Source organism: Pristiophorus japonicus, chromosome 14 (assembly GCF_044704955.1).
Source record: "Pristiophorus japonicus isolate sPriJap1 chromosome 14, sPriJap1.hap1, whole genome shotgun sequence".
Taxonomy (NCBI): Eukaryota; Metazoa; Chordata; class Chondrichthyes; family Pristiophoridae; genus Pristiophorus; species Pristiophorus japonicus.
Genome location: NC_091990.1, coordinates 180182616 through 180202377, shown reverse-complemented (window position 1 = coordinate 180202377; position 19762 = coordinate 180182616). Strand labels below are relative to the sequence as shown.

The window sequence follows — 19762 nt, the reverse complement described above, 5'->3', positions numbered from 1 at the left end:
AAAATGGGCAGCTGACATGAACCCGCCAGGCAGTTAGGTTATAGTTACCCCCTTAGTATCTAATTTATTCCTTGCCTCCCCCATTTGACTGACCTATGCAAGCCATGTATCCTTACCTGCACCTCTGCTCTGATTATTGCTTGTTCTCTGTTCCATCCACTCCACTACTGGGAACCAATCTTTCAGTCGCCTAAGATCCTTCCCTCTAAAATCCTCTCTCAAAATCACTTTGCCTTGCCACCTCCCTTACTCTCTTCAAAAGCCTGCTTTTTGACTCTGACTTTTCTCTCAGCCCTAAATTCCTTTGCTCAATGTTAAGTGCTGCAAGTCATTTATTTTTGGAAGGAGTGCTGTAAAACGAACTGCAAGTTAATGTTGTTTAGAAATGTTAGGAACCATATGCAAAAACTGGACGAGGCTCTCGATTCAGCCTTTTCAGTCAGCGAGTCAAGAAACAATACCCTTCTCATTTAATACCTCAGATAGAAAAATTAGAGAAAGCTATAATCGACAGGTTTAAAATTGCTTAAAAAATGTTGGTAGTTTCATAGATATTTTTTGTTTTCCAAATGAACATTTTTTCATATTTGCATTGAAGCAATTTGCAAACAAATTTGAAGATTCTGAGTAAATATGCTACCAAGTTAACTTACTCTATTACTAAAGCTTACTTTTAAATTCAAATGAACAGCGAAGATAATTTTAATCACTCGATAAATCATAGAAGAAACACAAGCATCATAAAACAAAATTTATCTTTAATTAAGTGTCAACAGCAGTACAAAAGATGGAGTGATGGTGAATATATATTTAGAGAGAGAAGGACAGTCTTGAGGTAAAATGAGCTCAGGCAGTCTCATAGACACTCCCCATAAGGCCCCAAATCCCTGTCTTATCATATCCATTATTTGTAACAATAAAAAGATGGCATTATTACCCAGAGTCTGTAATACCACCTTGTGCAAAAGGCCTTTTTTTGAAATTGTACACAATGATAAGGTGCCTGTAAACGCCAGAAAATAACAGGTTTGTGTCTTTTGACTGGTGTTTTCATCATCTGTTTTTTTATTATTTCAAATATAATGGAGGCAGAGGAGGTCAGACTACTAGTACCGCTAAAATAAATTTAACCCTAATTAATTTTTTTCTTTACCTCACGTCAATACTGCAGAAAAAAAGGCTGGTTTACATTATGAATAATGCCAAGCAGGGAAAAAATGACAGTAGGACATTGAACATAAACAAGAAGGTTTTACATCATCCTTGGCAAACAAGTTGTCTTTTGTACTGTATAAAGAGCAGAATGAGGAACACGTGATGGAGATTTTTTTATGTTCAATTACAAACTTTACATTAGACTGTACAAGTCTTTTTTTTTCTTTTTTTTTTGATAAATTATTTACATTTTATCAGACTTTTACATTTTCAAAGCAGCAGTGGACACTATTTCTCTAAACATCCAAACATTTACCTGCTGTGGGCCCAGGTACCTGCATTGTTATATATTCAAAATGTGGAGAAGTTGAACTTTTTTTTAAAACTTTTTTTAAATTATTAAATTCTGCTGTACAAGACACGTGCGGAGCGGCTCTTTGTTTCTGAAAGGGCCACACCCAGTGTTGCTAGAGGGACGAAAGCATAGTACCATGGCAACAAGAGTCCCGGTTGTCAGTCACACGCGCGCTAAAACAAAATAAAACCAAACAAAACTTTTACACTATCAGCAGCTAGCATGTCAGTCCAGCAAGTCAGTGAATTGTGCTGATTAAATTAACATGGAGAACAACATCACAATATACATCACAACGAAAAAAAAACTTCCAGTGGTGGAAGATAAAGTTACAGTAAGAAGCTTTGTAGGAACAGCTTATAAGCGTGTCTTAATGTATTTTTTTCAAACAAAAAAACAACATGGCAAATACTTAATGAATGAACGAAAATGCTACAAAAGCTCCTGCTACTCTTCTCAACAAAGCTGAGGACGGGGCTACTTTATAAAATCACACGCTCCAGCACAAAACATAAGTGACAAAGGAAGACAAACAGCAGATGCACATAGCAAGGCTGCAGTGTGCAGGATACAAAAACTAATTTGTTATTTGCACGTTTCCCCATACTCCCAAGAGCATCAAACACCTCACTTGTGTGTTTCACATGAGCCTGGCATCTTTGCTGGCTTGTGACAATAAAGGGGGAAGAAGGGAGGGTGAAATTTAGGAAGAAGTCCTAATTGCATTCACCAAAAAAAAAGTGAATGCACTTTGTCGCCCCAAAGTTAGCCATACTGTTGGTTTGCTGCAAGGATCACACATTTCCAATACTGCATTCATCTTAGAAATAAAATACGTTCAATACATTTTGACACAGGGGCAAATTTGAGGTTAATGCATATGGCAGATCAAGTTATGTAAACCAGAACAGCTAATGCAACATATGATTTAAAAAAAAATATGCCACAGCCTGGGAATTAAACATTTGTATCACAACATGAATTGTCAAGAAGGGTAGCTTCCAGGAAGGGTGTAGCTCCCAATACACAACAACCTTTGCCTCATTGCTTACTCCACCCTACTACATGTGGCATCACAAAAAGTGCAGCTACTAATCTAGGAATCAGGACAATCTCCTGAGTCTCTTATACACATATCTTAAACCTATACTTAAGTACTTCTGCCAGATTTGGGTGAGTTTGCTACAGTCACAACTGCCCATTTTATTCAGATCCCATCTTTACTGATGTATAAAATAACCAGACTTAATAATCACCCAAAGTTATGAAAAGAAAGTGTTCGGCAAACTTTTTTTTTTCATTTAATGTAACACATAACACAATGAAGAAAATAAAAAATGTCAATTGCACATGTTGAAAAATGACAGACAGCTCTTTATATTTCCCCTTTCCAAATAAAGGTTTGTCAAACACTCTTAAGGAAGGCATTGCTCCTTTTACATAATCATTATCCCTCTTCTGTGTCTTCTGCTGAGCTAATTAAGGAAACTTTCTTTAAAGTATCCGATTGACTAACAATGAGACTGGGTTTGCTGACATGCCTGCCCTTGCATATTTGCAAGCAATGATCTAAAATTGGAAAGGCAATTTGATTCATGGCTGCAGCCACCTGCAAAGAACCATAATAATTTACTTGTATCACAAAAATTATGAATGTTGAGGCCAATTATTATTTAAATACAACCACGGTAAAATACTCTTAACTGATTTGAACCAGCGGCATCAAGCGAGGACCTCACTTATTTGTCAAGTTCCCTGTTTACCTTGCATTTCATTACCATCTGGTGCTCGTTGTTATATTCCTGACTCTGTTGGCACATATTGCTACCTGTCATTGTGCCAGGACGTGCTAATTCATCAACACCGTCATGCCACTTAGAAACAGTTCAAAGGGAGCTGCCAGCTATCCCATTACCATAAACACAACTCACTCCGAGAAGTAACCCAGAGCAATTGCAAAAAGTTTGATTTCCGCAAATCCCCCCTCCCACTCACCACCCCCCAGGTTGATAAGCTTAGGTTTACACAGAAGGAAAATGTGAATTCATAAAAAGAAATTACAAATTTTGTCTGATTGTTTTTTTCCTACCATGAAATGGGCACAGTACAAATGATTCAAAAAGTGTTTTTTTCTTTAAATAAAATTATTTCCCTACTCCGCACATTACTAACTGTAACGCTATATATATCCTTAATAATAATAATTACAATACAAAAACATGAGAAATTGACCACAAGCAAGGTGTCTGAACGCCTCAGCTACAGGTCCAATACTGTTATATCATTGCGGGTGTGAGTTCAGCATCTACATGAGGTACAGCGACTTGTCAGCATTTAAAAATGTGGACCAACATACAATGATGTATAACAAAACAGTAAATACATAACTTATATTTCACTATGTATTCATGAACAAAAATAGAATTCTATTTCCTATGTTATATTTACAATTTAAAAAAAAATCTAAAATGAGATGGTGGATTTTTTTGTTGTAACTTTGTTTTAAGCTCCAATTTAAGTAAATTTGTACTATTTCCTTTTTTGATTGTCTTGGTTGAATAACACTGCAGTGATATTTTAGAGCCTGTTTTCGGCTAATAAATATTACACAAACATTTATTTGATCTAGTCAACCTTCAAATACAATTTACAAAGAAATATTTATGACCATTTTTTAAAAAATTGTGAGTTTGGTGATGTCTGTTTAATCAATCCGCTTGGAGAACATGTGGTCATATAGAAAATAAACCTTTGTGGGGTGGTGGGGGGAGAGAAGGAATATAAAGAAATGGGGGTAAGGAACGATGACAGAAGTGTGGGAGAAATGGAGACTGGGGTGGAGCTAAAACAAAGTATTCATACATACATTTACTTCTTTTTGCATAAATAAAATTACTAGACATAAAATGACTCAAATCTGGCAACTGTGAGGCAGGCCCACACGAGTCGGAACAGGCGACTTTTTGTTCATGTAGTATCTCTTACAACAGTTTCACATTAGTCAGAAGTGATAAAAAATATCATTTATATCCAGTGCTCATAACACTTTAAAACATCCTGTGTGTGTATGTGTGTGAGTGAGCGTGTATGTAATATTTATGTCCCTGTGTGTGTATGTGTATCATATTATATATATTATTAAATATACATATATATATACATATATATATATATATATATATATATATATAAAGTACATACATACACACACTACAAGCATAATCAAGTTTCAGTCCCAAAAAACAGTCCTTTGTTTTCCCACCAGCCTGCATTATATCATTTTGGCATGGCAACAAAACAGCTAAAACAACTAAATGTTTGTGTGCAATGAAAAATAAACTACGAAATGTACTCTCAAACTACAAGCCATACACTGTCCTAAGTAAAACTGAATTTAAAAAAAGAAACATTTGAGGGGAGCTGATTATTATTAGTAAGAAGTTATAAGAACTTTAATAAATTATAATTATGCAAGAAATAGGGACCATCTCTTCACTCCTCCATCCCTCCCTCAAGTTGAAGCCAGATATAAAGTTCAAATCTTTTTTTTTGAATGAAAGAATTTTTTATCCGTACCTTGAACAATTTGCAAAAGAAACAGAGTGTTCATCAGTTATTCTCATTGCAAGACATTCCAGCTAGATCATCACAGTCTAAATCAAATTAGTCCAACATTAAATAATGGAACTTCATTATTCAGTGGCGCTTTAAATAATAAGCAGATTTCTGCCTCACCCCTCAGCAATAGTCTGTATTTTTTCCCCAATTTAAAAAAAAATCCTCTCAAATGTAATACCAATCAACAGTACTTTTTAAATTTAATCATGGTTGTTTCTATATTGTAGCAAACATTAAATATTTAAGACGGGAAATTTGAGTACACAAGCTGGGTTAATAGAGATGCACCTTAAATTTGTGAATTCATCTGTGCTGTTTCTATCTTTAATAAACCTCACCTGCTTCCTGCACATTAAACCTCATTTAAGTTTAAGACTTTACAATGTATAGTTTTCACAGCAATACAGCAGCTGAATTAAGACATCGTGAAATTAAGTAGACGGTTAAGTCATTAGTATTTATTTTCCTCCCTCCTCCTCCCTATCCCGTTTGTGCTTATCAAGGTGAAAGCTGACAGTGCAGAGGAATGGAGTATTTTTGTTTAAGTAAAGTCACTTAACACCATTGAACAGCAGGTATGATTCCCAGGGTCAGTTGGAACATAAGACAAATGCAACATTGAGCCCTCTCTCTCTCTCTCTCTTATCTCTCCATTACCTCAACAATGTTCCTACAAGGCTGAAATAAGAATTGCCACTCTAACTCTGGGGGTTGGGGGGGAGAGGGGAGAGAAGGGTAGCATCTCTGAGTGAGTCAGTGCCAATTATGAGGCAGATTCAAACTAATGGAGTTATTGTTGCTCAAGCTCTACATACTAAGCTGGCTTGATAAAAGGTTTCCCATCTGAACAGAACACCCAGAAACTTACAGTCATTGATTTTACCCCCAGATTTTTAATTTGTTTTCCCCTCGTGTTTTCTTTTAAATTCAATAATTCTAAATTATTGGCCCCATGGATCTCTGGAATGACTAAGATACTCTCAACGGAAACCAAGGTAATGAGGTAAAGGGCTAGAAACTATGCTTCGGAGACAAGTGGGGCAGCTGCCATTCATGTGGCCTGCAGTGACAAATAACTGTTGAACACCCTATTATGGCACATCAAGTGGCTAAAAAAAAAGTGGTTGGACACATGCGCTCTGGCAAGCTCCTCCGCTGTCTCAAAAAAAAATCCTTTGTCCATATTCCTGAGTAACTTCACTGTTGTCTGGAAAGAACCATTTTGTAAGTGTAGTTATATATATATTTTTTTCTCATTAAGATGACAGACGATTGTCTAAGACTTTTGCAGCGTCTCCCAAATAAGACTTTTCAGAGTGTTAAGATTAAAATGTTATTAGAAGTTTGGCACTTTCTTAATTCAAACTGTACAATATGCAACTCAAAAAAACAAAAAAGAATTTAAAAAAAAAGAAAGGAAAGCCAGTCAGGGCTGAGCTCTATGTTGTTCTGCTTTATGCTGTGCTTTATGTGCACATGTGCTGCCATTTTTATTTTGGTTTTTTTCCCCTCCTTTCTTTTTAAAACTACGAAATTTAAGTTATTTTAAATAGTTCAGATTAAAAACACATTCACAAGTTGCTGGTTGGCACAGCATACCTGAGTGAGAATATAACCCTCCCCCCCTTAAGAAACAGTAACTAAAGCATTTTAAAACAAGCTCAAAAAAGAGAAAGGAAAAAAAAAACTTTTAAGACTGCCAGACAGCTGTGAATTTATATTAAGCAACAGCTTTCAAGTCCTGACGTTTGAATTTTTTTTTGTTTTCAGGCTGTAGCCAGTAATGTAAAATGTCCATGATACTTTGTAAAAATAAAAAACAATCAGAATGCTTCACACATTAAGAAACATTTAAGACCATTGCTGATGAATCTGTTGGAGCCACACATGCAAGCTCATCAATTTACTTTTTTTTTGTTCAAAATAAGTCTGATTGCAGGTGCTCTTCAGTTGGCACTGATGGCAGCCTGATTCTCATTGTCACTGCTATAGTCTGATTTCTGATCATCCTCATAGTCCTCATACATTTCCATCTCATCTTCGCCATTCATCATTTCGTTCATGCTCAGGTTGCCGCTTTCTCTCTTCATGTTGTAAGTGCTCTGGATGACGGGGATGCTTGGCTCTGGACTGCCGGACTCACTGGAACACTCGGATGTCAGTTGTGGTGATGCTGCTGTGGTTGCCATGGAGATAGCACCGGGATACACTACGCCTGCTGCCGTGGTGATTGGAATCTGAGGCTGCTGCCTATGCACAGATGAACACTGGTTTGTTAGCAACTGAAATCCACATATACATTCTTTTTAAAAAGACCCAAAACACTGGAGAACATGGCTCATTGACCTGATTTACCCAACAGCTTTGCCACTGGTGGCATTTGTGACTCTGGTGGCAGTGCTGTGAGGATAATGAGCAACATCAACTGTGGAGGAGCTTGGGCCCACTTCATTATGTCATATACCCACAGTGCCAACCACCATTGTTTATGAATGCTCCTAGACTTAACATTTAGCCCACAACTCAGACCAGCACTGTACTTCCTGCATTGCTAGCTTCACAAGTTCATAAGATAACTACAGCTGAGGAGCCCAAATTTAGTTCTGCCATCCTACACTCGCCCCCCATTGCAGCATCCAATTGATCGGAAATTATTCCAGGGTCGTTACCTCTGCTACTCTGTCTGGAAGTCTATTCCATAAGTTGATCACTCTTCTTGTGCGGCAGAATTTCCTGATATTAATCCTAAAATTACAAGTTTTATCCTGTGTCCTCTTGTTCTGCTCTTGCAATTTAATTTAAAGTAATATTCCAGGTTTATGTTTCTTCATTCCCTTATATACTTCTAGTAGATCATGTCATAGAAACCTTCCTTGTAGGCTGAAAAGTCCGGAGTGGGGGAGAAATTCGCATGGTTTGTGACTCCCATTAGCTCCCCTGGGGGGGCAAACGTTTTCACGCCTGGAGGGTGGGGGGGTGGGGGGCGGGGGGGGGAGCGGGATGAAATTACGTGGGAGTTAGTGGAAGCACAAAACCGGTAGTGCCCCGCTCCCACTGATAGCGCCCAGAGCCACTGCGCCTCCGGCGATGACATCACCACCATGCGCCGTGCCCCATTTTCACCCCGTGGCAAAAATTGGCCAGTGCCCTGTGAGGTCGCCATGGGCAATGTCAGTGCCAGCCTCGTGGGTTGCGAACCGGGCCACACTCCGCTCGCGGGGCAAAATTTAAAGTGGGGTGAGGGTACGCGGCGCCATTTTGACCTGTCGGCCGACTTACCGGTCCGGCCTTCTGTCATTTTTTTCGCGGGGTCCGTGCCGTGATGGTGCAGCCCGGCACTCCACTTCTGTGCTTTGGGAAAGGGCAAAGCGGTGGTTGGATGTCATTACATCTGCCATAATTGTCATTATAATTTTATTCCCATTTCAGCCAATCACCTCACTGGGTTGTGGCATAAAAATAAAACACTAAATAAAAATCAGACTGCCCTTATTAAATCAGTTATTTTTCAGTTTCCATTTATGCAGGATATGGGTTCAGTGACCTCCTAATAAAAAGAATAGATCCAGCTGGTGCTGTAGGGTTGTGAATTTGGGAGGGGCTGTTAGTAATGTTCCCTCTAAATTTTTTTTCATGCACCGTCCCTTTAACTGGCTACGCAGCCCTTCCAAATTTCCGTGCACGCGCGGTTTCTTCTATGTAAAAGCCGGTGAGTGCCCTGTGCGGGATCTCCAGACCTCTGCACGGCCGCACAGCTTTTGTTGCAGCGGGGCTAGTGTCCTTTAACGTCTGGGGTCAAACCACAGCCCAGGGTGATGTGATTTGAGTCTCACTCTCCCTGCTGGATACAAGGGTCCCAACATGAAATGAGTTCCAACACGCTAAACACAGCTCCCAGTCGATACAGGTTCACAGCGCTAAGTCTCATCCTAAACTTGCAATCTTATTCAGAAAAGCCATAGTATGGATGGTGTAAAAAGTAGAAAAATGGCACACTGATTCAGCTGGAGGCATTTTGAGGTTGGAGCTGATGCATATGGTAGAGGGAGAGCAGGAGAAGGTTTACTCTGTGCAAACCACAGTGGGCCTGGCCTGGTAGTGCCTGATGGCCATAGTGGAAAATCCTCTTTTTTACACCCCCCCTCCCTACTAACATTTCTCAGACAATGGGACGACTCTGTGAAAAAGTGGGAAGGGAACTGTGAAAATGCAAGTGATAAGAGATTAAAGAACTACTTATTTTGTCAGAGTCTCTCAGGCAGTAATGTACAAAGGAACTATAATGGACAGGCCCATTCACACGTCACTTTAGTGTGAAAAGGTCCATCTCAATTTGGTTAAGTTGACCTCAAATCACAAGTACTAAACTCATGCAATTTATAACCATCGTCTGAATCCAGTTTGGTAATTACTGACTTGATATCACTTGTGTATCTATTTTTTTAACGCTAGCAGATCTCTCATGATGTGGCTCACAGGCCAACTGGAGTTGTGGAACAGTTACAAGGTTTAGCTTCTAATCTGACCTATTCTTTTGAAACCATTGTTCAAGAACACCCCTGGTGGAATCCAGGTGACTGCAACTGCTTGCAATTGTAATTGATTGTCATTGAGGTCAATTAGAGGCCAGCAAAATCTTTCTAAATTTCAGGCTCCATATGAATGGCCAGGTTTCTTTCCCCTTAAGATTGGTTTGCATCTGTAACAAAGTGTGACACTTTGTATGTCACAGCTGGAGTGTGAAATCTGAAATGTGATGGGCGTGTGTTATTTTATATGTATCCCTACATGCTATATGAAAAGTCTGGTGAAAATCATGTATTTCCTCTAAGTGTTACATTTATTTCCTGCAATACTTTCCCCTCACACTTTTCCCATTACATTCTTCTAATTGACCATATATATATATATATATATAATATATGTGTGTGTGTGTGTATAGCTAGATAGCGATAGGCCTACTGTAACTTTGGTAGATAGTGTTCTTGCTTCATTTGTTCTGTCAGCAACAGTTGCAAAGATAGACAGCCAGGGTAGTCCATGAATTTGATGGGTACTGACAGCACACTAAAAGACAGTCACATCCTGCACACTCCCATCCATTTTCTCCAATTCATCTCTTGCATCATAGCTCCCGAACAGACAACATTTGCGACTAATGTTTGATCTCCAACTGGCAACTAGGAAGCACAATATAGGGACTTAGGTTGAAAAATGCATTAAAGAAAATGCTGGCCCTGAAATTCCCAGGTTAGGAGAGAGCGTAAGTCCCATTTCCACCTAAGGAGCCCAGAATATGGGATGGAATCCTTGCTGGTTTTAAACCTATAAATTCCGGTTATGGCGACAGTGGACAGACCTTCTGCTCACCCCCCTATTCAAGGGAGCCTGTCAGTGGGAGTTCACAGGCTTCACTGGCAATTGCTCCCTTTGTACTATTGAAAGTCTTCAGAGGAACTCCCAACATTTAGAGACTTGGCATGTGCTTTTTTGAGGCCATCTGAAAGCCTCTAACCTTTACTAGAGTAAGAGTCATCAATCCCGGTGTGGCTTCAGTAGAAGCTGAAGACTTTAAAGAAAAATATGTTTTCTTTGGTCCATTTGGTCCTTGGGGATCTCATGTAGAGGATCAAGGCACCTTTTAGCTTTACAATTGGCTTGGACCAGGGTGGATATCACTAATGCATCCTTGCAGGCACCTGCTCTGGACCAGATATGCAAATCGTCCCATCCGACACAGTCTCTGGCATGGAATTAGGTTGGGTGGTGCTGTACTCCACCGCATTTACTCTGGCAGAGAGAGTCCCCAGGAATTTCCAGGCCATTGTTTCTATTGAAAAGTCACTTCCATAGTGGTGATTCAATGGGCGAAGCATTGTATGAACATATGCAAGTATACCTTTGGGATCTTTAGATTGGAACTGCAAATACATAAACATTTGAGCACTGTATAGACTTGCAGACTTTCACTGTTCATTGATAAGTTGTGTATTTTCAGGTTCAATGAATTTATTTACATCACATAACATAGAAAATTGTTGAAGAGAAACATCAAAAAGAGGTTTTGGCCAACTGGTTGCAGAATTATTTGAAAAAACAGGTATTTGTGATGATTATTTTGTTATAATTACTTCTTCATTATGGAGGGACAAGTGTAATATATATATATAGCTCCACCTGTGGACTACTGTGGCACTGCAGCCAGTGCTGTGTACAAATAAAGAGGGAACAGGTCACCTGACTGGAGTTCTGGCGTGTTCTGCCATCTTAAGGCTGTGAATGTGTTTGTGAGTTGTACTGAAGATATAACAGAAATAAAAATGTTTTTAACAAGTATATGGAGGGATATTAATTGCCAGTAGGTTTCCGGTGGGATTCCACTGGTTTGTTAGATTTTAAGCTCCAGGTCTCATTAGCATGCCACCGGCCAAATTCCTGCCTGAAGTGTGTGGGAAGTGACTGCTGGTCTGTAGAGATCAAGGTGGTGTATAGTGTATAACTTGTTTATTGTTTCTCTTGAACAACAGCCCTTTCCAAAATAGCCTTTCAGAATCTTAAGATAGAAAATGTTTCTATTTATAAATTGGTAAGATGTACCCCACGGTGAAGAACTGCCGCATCTCCTGCCTTCGGTTTCTCATCAACTGCTTGTATTCGCCAATACGCAGCTTCTTGCCATCCACAATGCAGGTGCGCTTTGGTCTGGGCTTGTACTTGTAGTTGGGGTATTTCTCCAAATGCATCTTGCTGAGCCTGGCTTGCTCCTCGTAATATGGCTGCTTCTCTTGGTTAGACATTGATTTCCAGCGAGATCCTGCACAAGACAAACAGACACCGATCAAAAGGCAGCTCTCATCAGAGTAATAGGTCAGAGAACATGAGTTACGTGATGCTGTAATCAAGCCACTCTTTGCATAAGCACGTGGTTCCATTTTAATGCTAAATTTAGTTTGGTTAAAAATCACTGAGGAAACGATTACAAAGATCCTTTGTCCAGAATGAATATTTACATTTATAGTTGCACGTGTGCTGTAAGTAAGACCTGCGACTGCTCAACTAATTTTCACAATATGCAACCTGCACAATTACTTTTGCTGCTAAACACAAACTGTTAACAATTTACAATATTTATATTCCCTTAGTAACAAGCAAACCAATACTGCAGCTTTTTTTCTGCAAATTCGAAATGACTTATTTCTCACTAAAAGCCATTTTTGAAAACAAGGATTCAACGCATTTATGATGACACGAATGTACTGTAACTTTCTTATTTTAAAGAAAATGCCCATAAAAGTTAGGCACAAACTTATATAGTTAAGTGGCTACCGTATGTTTCATTTTATCATTAAAGCCTTCCTTTCTGAGGAGACTGCCAAGTGAAAAATGTTGAAAACATTAATTTAAGGATGTAAAGGCTTAACCCTACTGTACACTAACAATTCTCCTGGGGACAACTTCTTGCAGAGCACAGTAGCAAGTAAAAGAGTAAAGAAAACGAAAAGCGATGTGGAATTTTTTGTTGCAATTCTGACTCTGCAGTTCCTTCCTCTTGAACATTTACAATGGTCTGATGCGGTGGTATGAAGTTTTTAACACGGTGTCTACACTTTCTCATGCAAGCCCTCCAATCATTGTTAGATTTTATTATTGTAGCCACTTACTGTTCCTCAGGCTGTGAACGTTGTACAAAGTAAAACAGGGCTTCCGAATACAACTTATCTCATTTAATCTAAACAGCTTGAAATGGAGACTTTCTTGTTTTCGGTAGAGACGCAATGTAACAAATCCTGTTTTTTGCTATATTACTCAGGATATTACTGTAATAAAGTAGCTATGATGATTATAAACATACTGATTGTAATTAAGAACAGTTGGTGCTTTCTGACAAGGTCTTGGTCAGAGCATTGCTAAAGACAGGCCCGATGTTACCACTCAATCTACACAGCAGTTTAGAACTGACAGACACACCACTGCTGCCAGAACTGGATTGTCCTAGATTTTATATACAACTTACAAACACTATCCACAGATATATAACATAAAATTGTGATAGAAGAGTTCCCCCATCTTGTAAAAGTACAGCAGGTAGAGCTTCTTGTTTGTAAATGGTAGGAGAGATATTGTATGAAGGGGGATAAATTTCCAACAGATTGTTTCACTGTGGAGGAAATGGAACATCAACAAATAATTTAATAAGAAACAGATTTTGTGGAACAATTGTTGTGGTAAGATTTATTTTTCCTTTCATGAATATCAAAGATGGAATCAGCCTCATTCGGAAGGACCATAGATCTTTTTTCCATTATTTATGATTACAGTGCTTTGGTCTTGCTTTGGGGTCTTTTATGATTTCACACAGGGAACCATATTCCTCTCTGTATGTAAGAGTGCAAACAAGTAGAAAGGGGCTTTTAAATCGTTTTGGAATGGCAGCTCTGTTCGGTGACATTTCAACAACACACCCTTTCAATCTCAGATGTCAAGCAAGAAAAAACTTCCAATTGGTGATTGCCAACTGTTGCCACATTACCACACTCCCGTTCCTTTCTGAGATCCTCAAATGTGCCCTTGCTGACTTACATTAAGTTATCATCTTCCAGTACATCCTCACCCTCAACTTTAAATCCCTCCTTGGTATAATCTCGATCATCTTCTCCGGCTCTACGTCATTCTCACTTTCCTTCTCCCTGCATCTACACTGTGTTGAAATGAAGACTCGCAAGACTGTTTCTTCCTTTTATCCCATTCTTTTGCAGGAGCTTATAACTGTAGAACCCGCCCCCCCCCTCCCCCCCCCCATCCCTCACCTACAATCTACAGGCTTTTAAAAACCAAATTTGGTGTCACCTAATCATTGCCTCCTGATTTATCTCATCTTCTATACTCTTCTTTTTAAGCGTGTGGGATGCACTCTACTATGAGCCAGAGGTTTCACATTTAAAAAAAACACCCTGGCCCTATGGAATGTGCACAGATTGCTGCTTCTTTTAAATCTTGAGAAATGGACAGAGGATCACACTGACAAATCAAGAGAGTTAACGGAGGGGCAAAGAGTGTGATCTGAATTCTTGCCCCCGTCACTTTATAAATAGGTTTCTTTGCCTTGCTGCCTCCCACTCCCACCCCCGACCCACCATCAGTTGATATAACTGGGAATGATTGTAACTAACTTTTTAAACTCACTCCACTATTCTCCACATTGCGCTATTGTAAATCTAAACAGAGCTGCTCTGTGTCGTATCTACACAGCTGCTTTGCAGCATGCATCAGTCACCATCACAGCTCCATCATGCCAGAAAGAACTTCTGCAGTAGTCTGCCCATGAGGTCTGAAGCTGGTGCCAAAAATATTCCTCCCTCTTAGAATGTGAAAATGATTTGAGTTTTTCACATCGTATATTCTACCCGACAGCACATCAGAAAAGATCCGCCTTTCTTGCTTTGAACCTCAAGTGTTATATCCAATGTGGATCAAAAAATATTTGGTAATGAGGTAGCTCAGTCCTGCACGAGCTTCCTAAATTGCCAGTTGTTGGTTCAACGATCAGGGCTGCACGTCACTCAAACTTGCCCGACACATCTGGATTGCATTTCCAGTAGTTCTTTTTGAGCCTTTAGGTGGTGCGTGATTTGCCTCAGGGTAGGGGAGAGGGGATGAAAACATCACTCGTCCTGCCACCCACCCTGTTCTGTATCACTTCTGGCTTGCTTAAATAGAAGCTGAAAAAGTAAGACTTATTTTAATTCAAATCAGATTTTAAAGAATTTACACTCTTTAAATGTTTTCACAGATGCTCCTATACGATGCCAAGTCCGTCTATTACTCAACATTTAAAATGTTATACAAGAGAAAACTAACATTTTTAAACTACGAATGATATCCAACATGCAAAAAGAGTGTCTTTGTAGGCTGCAGTTATCCTGCACTGGTGGCCTGAAATTCATGTGCTACTCTTCCTTGGCACAAAGTGTGAAGCCCCCTTTGTGCCATCATGTCATCCTGTGTGAGCGTAAAAACCCATCATTGAGAAAAATTCAAGAAGCAAATGCCATCACTTGATGTACTTGAAGCAGAAAAAGCTTTCCATTTGGATGACTGGGGATTTAATTGTGGGGAAGGAGCACACAGGCCAGTGCACACTCCCGCTTGAACCACAATATATATGCCACGGGTCTCCAGTCACAGAGGTGTGAGCCTTTTGCTGCTAAAGTGTGCAATATTTTTATTAATTGTTTCCATCCAAGTGTAACTCTCATCAGACGTTAGTACAGCTGAGGCTTCAGAAAAGTAAGGCTCAGCAGAGTATTTTTGACCCAACTTTTGAATGGAACCTTTGAGGCACCAGCTACGATGAGTTCCAGCTCATTCAACAGAAAAACTCCATTATTATTATTATTTTTTTTAAAGCAGATATTGTGGTCCGGAACCTTGGTCTGAATCAAACCTAATTTACTTAGCAGAAAAGTCTCCTCTCACTTCCACATGAAAGCCATAATGAAGTACCTGTATAGCACCACAAACCTGTATATCATTCCAGATAACAAGTAGTCTCACTCAGGGAGAACACAAGGATGACTGGTGTGAGAAATGGAAATGTCCATGTTGTGTCGGTTTAGCTTAAGGCACATTAATGGACAGAGCACAGGATCTTTATGTTGAATCTGGCCCACGTTACAACTGACTTTATACTGAATCTAGTTCAGTTGTACAGGGTATTGGGGAGGTCACACCTGGAATACTGCGTGCAGTTTTGGTTTCCATATTTACGAAAGGATATACTTGCTTTGGAGGCAGTTGAGAGAAGGTTCACTTGGTTGATTCCAGGGATGAGGGGGTTGACTTAGGAGAAAAGGTTGAGTAGGTTGGGTCTCTACTCATTGGAATTCAGAAGAATGAGAGGTGATCTTATCGAAACGTATAAGATTATGAGGGGGCTTGACAAGGTGCATGCAGAGAGGATGTTTCCACTGATGGGGGAGACTAGAACTCGAGGGCATGATCTTAGAATAAGGGGCCATCCATTTAAAACTGAGATGAGGAGGAATTTCTTCTCCCAGAGGATTGTGGATCTGTGGAATTCGCTGCCTCAGAGAGCTGTGGAAGCCGAGACATTGAATAAATTTAAGGCAGAAATAGATAGTTTCTTAAACGATAAGGGAATAAGGGGTTATGGAGAGCGGGCAGGGAAGTGGAGCTGAGTCCATGATCGGATCAGCCTTGATCGTATTAAATGGCGGAGCAGGCTCGAGGGTCCGTATGGCCTACTCCTGCTGCTATTTCTTATGTTCTTATATAACTTACTTGAGAGTGATTTATGTCAACATTGGGTTCGAAAAGTGTTCTGTTCGCCAGGATTGACATCCTTCACCTCAACAAGTACAAAATATTTTTAAAAAGGTTAAGGCAAAAGAGAATAAAGTAAAAATCTCATTAAATGTATCAGCTCTATGGCGATGGCTATGGTGGAATGTGGAATGGTTACTAATTGGGCTGGTTGGATTGGTTTAAAAACTAGCCTTAATCACAGTTTAATGTCACTTGTTCCCCCTTTTCTCCAAACGCACCAGCTGGAGTATCACAGCTTTCTATCTCCAACCATTCTGGGGGCTGGGGTGGGGTCAGGACCATTGGCAGTACTTTCCATAGAAGCGTATCTGTTGATAAGAGGCCACAACTGAAAATGTTAAACTAACGCCTTCTTTCAGATGCTGTTCGACCTGTTGTGCACGCTCTACTTTTCTCTCAGCACATCTTCTGAGGCCTGCTTGTGTACTGCCTTTGACAGGAGCACACCTCAACTCAAACCATTTAGTATCTTTGGCTCCGTGAGGGAAAATGAGGAAAAAACAATCCCTCTCCTCTCAAGTGTTCTTCACTCATTTTATTGCACTGGATGGCACCAAAACCTCAGCATATCACTGGTGATAGAGGAAATACCTTGTGATCTAACTGAGCTCAGAGAAATGCACACAACTGCTTTTGCTATGAGATATTCGGTTTGGATTAATGATTCATTAAATTGTGAATTAAAATAGCAAACTATCAAATCTGTGTCTCCTAACCCACTTCATCATTCATTCAACAACTCAGCCTAAACAAAACCGGCAAACAATCAACCATGTGTATACTTCACACACTTAGACGTCAGAATGGACTTTTAAAGTGCACTAGAATGCTGCAGAATATTTTGGACTTGCAGTGTGAATTTGTATTTCCTTGTTTAATAGATCAGGAGGTCTGTACAATTAGAATGAATAGAAGTGGGTTTGCTCTGTTGAGATTGATCAAGTGTTTGTTTATCTGATTCCAGTCTTCAAGCAGCTATTCAAAAAAAATAATTAATTTTTGGTAAGCTCATAATTTGTGAAAATATTATTTTAAAAGCTAATTTTGTGAAGAACCCTTCATTGAAAAGTAAGAAAATAAAGACAAAACTTGGACATAGCAACCAATTGTTATCTGTATGTTTGAGTTTAATGAAAAAAAAAATATCAGATTTTTAACACAGAGAATCTAAAGTTTTGAGTTCCATATTTTCAGTGCAATCACTGTAGTTATTCACCATGAATTTATCCATATTTCTCCCACATCTATACTTCAATAAAAATCAGAGCTTAAAATTACAACATGGGATCCTAGTGTACAAGGATTTAACATGTGTATATGAAATTCCTCCCTCATTCACTTTAACAAAGATATTAAATGTTACTTTTACAACAGCAGAGGAAATAATTTGATAGAAGTATTCATGCTCCAACATTCCACACCATCATTTCAAGGCACAGATCTATTATTCAGTAGAAATATGCAGAGAATTCATTTTTGAGGCAGTAATATCGCAGCCAATCTGCATGTAAAAGTAATTTACTACAGGTGCAGAAAGAGTTAACTTTCCCATGTGGTGTGATCCCCTATTTTGTGCCAAAATTACATTATTAATAAATGTAAGCAAATAAAATATTGAGATACACCATTTGATCATATAATAAATAACTCATTGAATGAAATGGATTGACATATATTTCCAATAAATATTTCAAATATAACATAAATCTAGAAATATATGAAGTGCAATTGAGGGATTTGAATGCATAAATGAATGTATTCTTTATATAAATCGGTTTATACAATCAATGAGTTAAAAGTGAGAGCAGTAATTGGATATAGCTCAGTAAATATGCATCAAAAGATAAATAACTAAAACACTTCTTCAAAGTAGAAATGATTCACTATTAAAACATTATAGAGCTAATTTTACATTTATAATTATAGTACAAATTGATATTTATGATGTTATATTTAACTCTCCATTTTATGGATTATGCAATCATGACTCCCTGTTGCCGTCCAGTGAGGCTGGGGTGGGGTGAGGGTAAGGGTAAGGGTGATGATCAATCAGTATTCGATTAAATCTTATCAATGTTGCACAAATACCAATCAGCACTTCTCTGAGAGGAATCGCTCATTTCATTACAGAGCAAATTAAGGTGCTGAATGGGAGAAATACAAGAACTGTACGTTAAATTATTAAACGAGAGATATTATAAATTCCAAGCCAGCAGTGTCCAAACGACAGCCTGGCAGATAGATCTGCCCGCTTCTCTGTATTATCTGGCCCTCGGAGCTCTGTCTTTTGATCCCCTTCACTGATATAAACCATTGATCTGCCAGTGGGTTCATGGGGGAATTTCCTTTCTAAATCACAGACAATGCTACCAGCTTTGTCAGCTGGACACTACACTAACATGTGGCTCCCCCTTTTCCTTCAGTTGGTACTATCTCAGCAGTCCACAATACTTGATTCTGCAACAAGACTATTTGGAATGAAAACCGTTTTTTCTGTGACTGGGCAATCCTAGTGTCTGGAAATTTGATTGGTTTTCTATGATCACTAATCATTCCCCATTATAAGTGTACTTGATAATTCGCATGTGTTTTACTTCATAATACCAATCCCTCAATTCCCTTTTTTCTCCGCTTATTAAACTGAGCAGCAATCTCCCCTAAGGGTTCACCTAGCCACACTACCAGCTAGCTAAACTAGTGGCTTTTTGTTTAGCAGGACAAGAAATTCAGGTTGATCACAGCAAAAAAACCTTTAAAGCTGTTAAACAGAAAAAGTGAAATGGAGGCTCCAAAATTACTTTAAAAAAACCTGTTCTTCTCCTTGCTTCCATCAACTGTTTAAAGATCTAGTGAACGGAGGCCCCCATTCAATGTACAATAACCAGTTGATGTTTTAAATTAGGTTGAATTAAAATAGGGTCCCAATTGCTCTTTGCCACTGGGAATTACTTGGTTGGGGTATGGATGCGCACTGGAGAAAAGACAAGACCAAGGTATATAGATGTAATCAACATTGAAACTTATTTTACAAAATTGAGATCGATGACAAGTGCATTCCATTTTTTCTGCCACATTCTTCTCTCCCACAGCACAATACAAGTAACATCATTTTGCCTGTAAAGTCATTCACACCTAGCTGCCTCCTATTGGCTCCCAGATGTCACTCCACAGCAATCTGAGATGTGAATGGCCAAGAAAAACGCACACGTGTTACCTTGCTTGTTAGATTATTCTAAATCTTTATCACACTGGGTAAATAAAGTTCTTCCTGATATCTGTTCTAAACTT

General features: G+C 39.0%; 1 protein-coding gene across 21 annotated transcripts in view; it reads right to left on the bottom strand.

Moving 5' to 3' along the window:
* Nucleotides 1-761: 761 nt before the first annotated feature.
* The window catches only part of sox6 (SRY-box transcription factor 6), a 656189-nt gene continuing 637188 nt past the window's right edge, over nucleotides 762-19762 (bottom strand). For 12 of the 21 annotated variants that reach the window (XM_070899905.1, XM_070899904.1, XM_070899902.1 and 9 more), the window contains 3 exons: nucleotides 11726-11942; nucleotides 8408-8479; nucleotides 762-7378 (listed from right to left, as the gene is read on the bottom strand). In XM_070899905.1, the coding sequence (XP_070756006.1) occupies nucleotides 7075-7378; nucleotides 8408-8479; nucleotides 11726-11942 (593 nt within the window). In that variant the 3' untranslated portion in view covers nucleotides 762-7074. The remainder of the gene's footprint in view (nucleotides 7379-8407; nucleotides 8480-11725; nucleotides 11943-19762) is intronic. The other 9 variants (XM_070899912.1, XM_070899916.1, XM_070899917.1 and 6 more) reach the window with 2 other exon arrangements.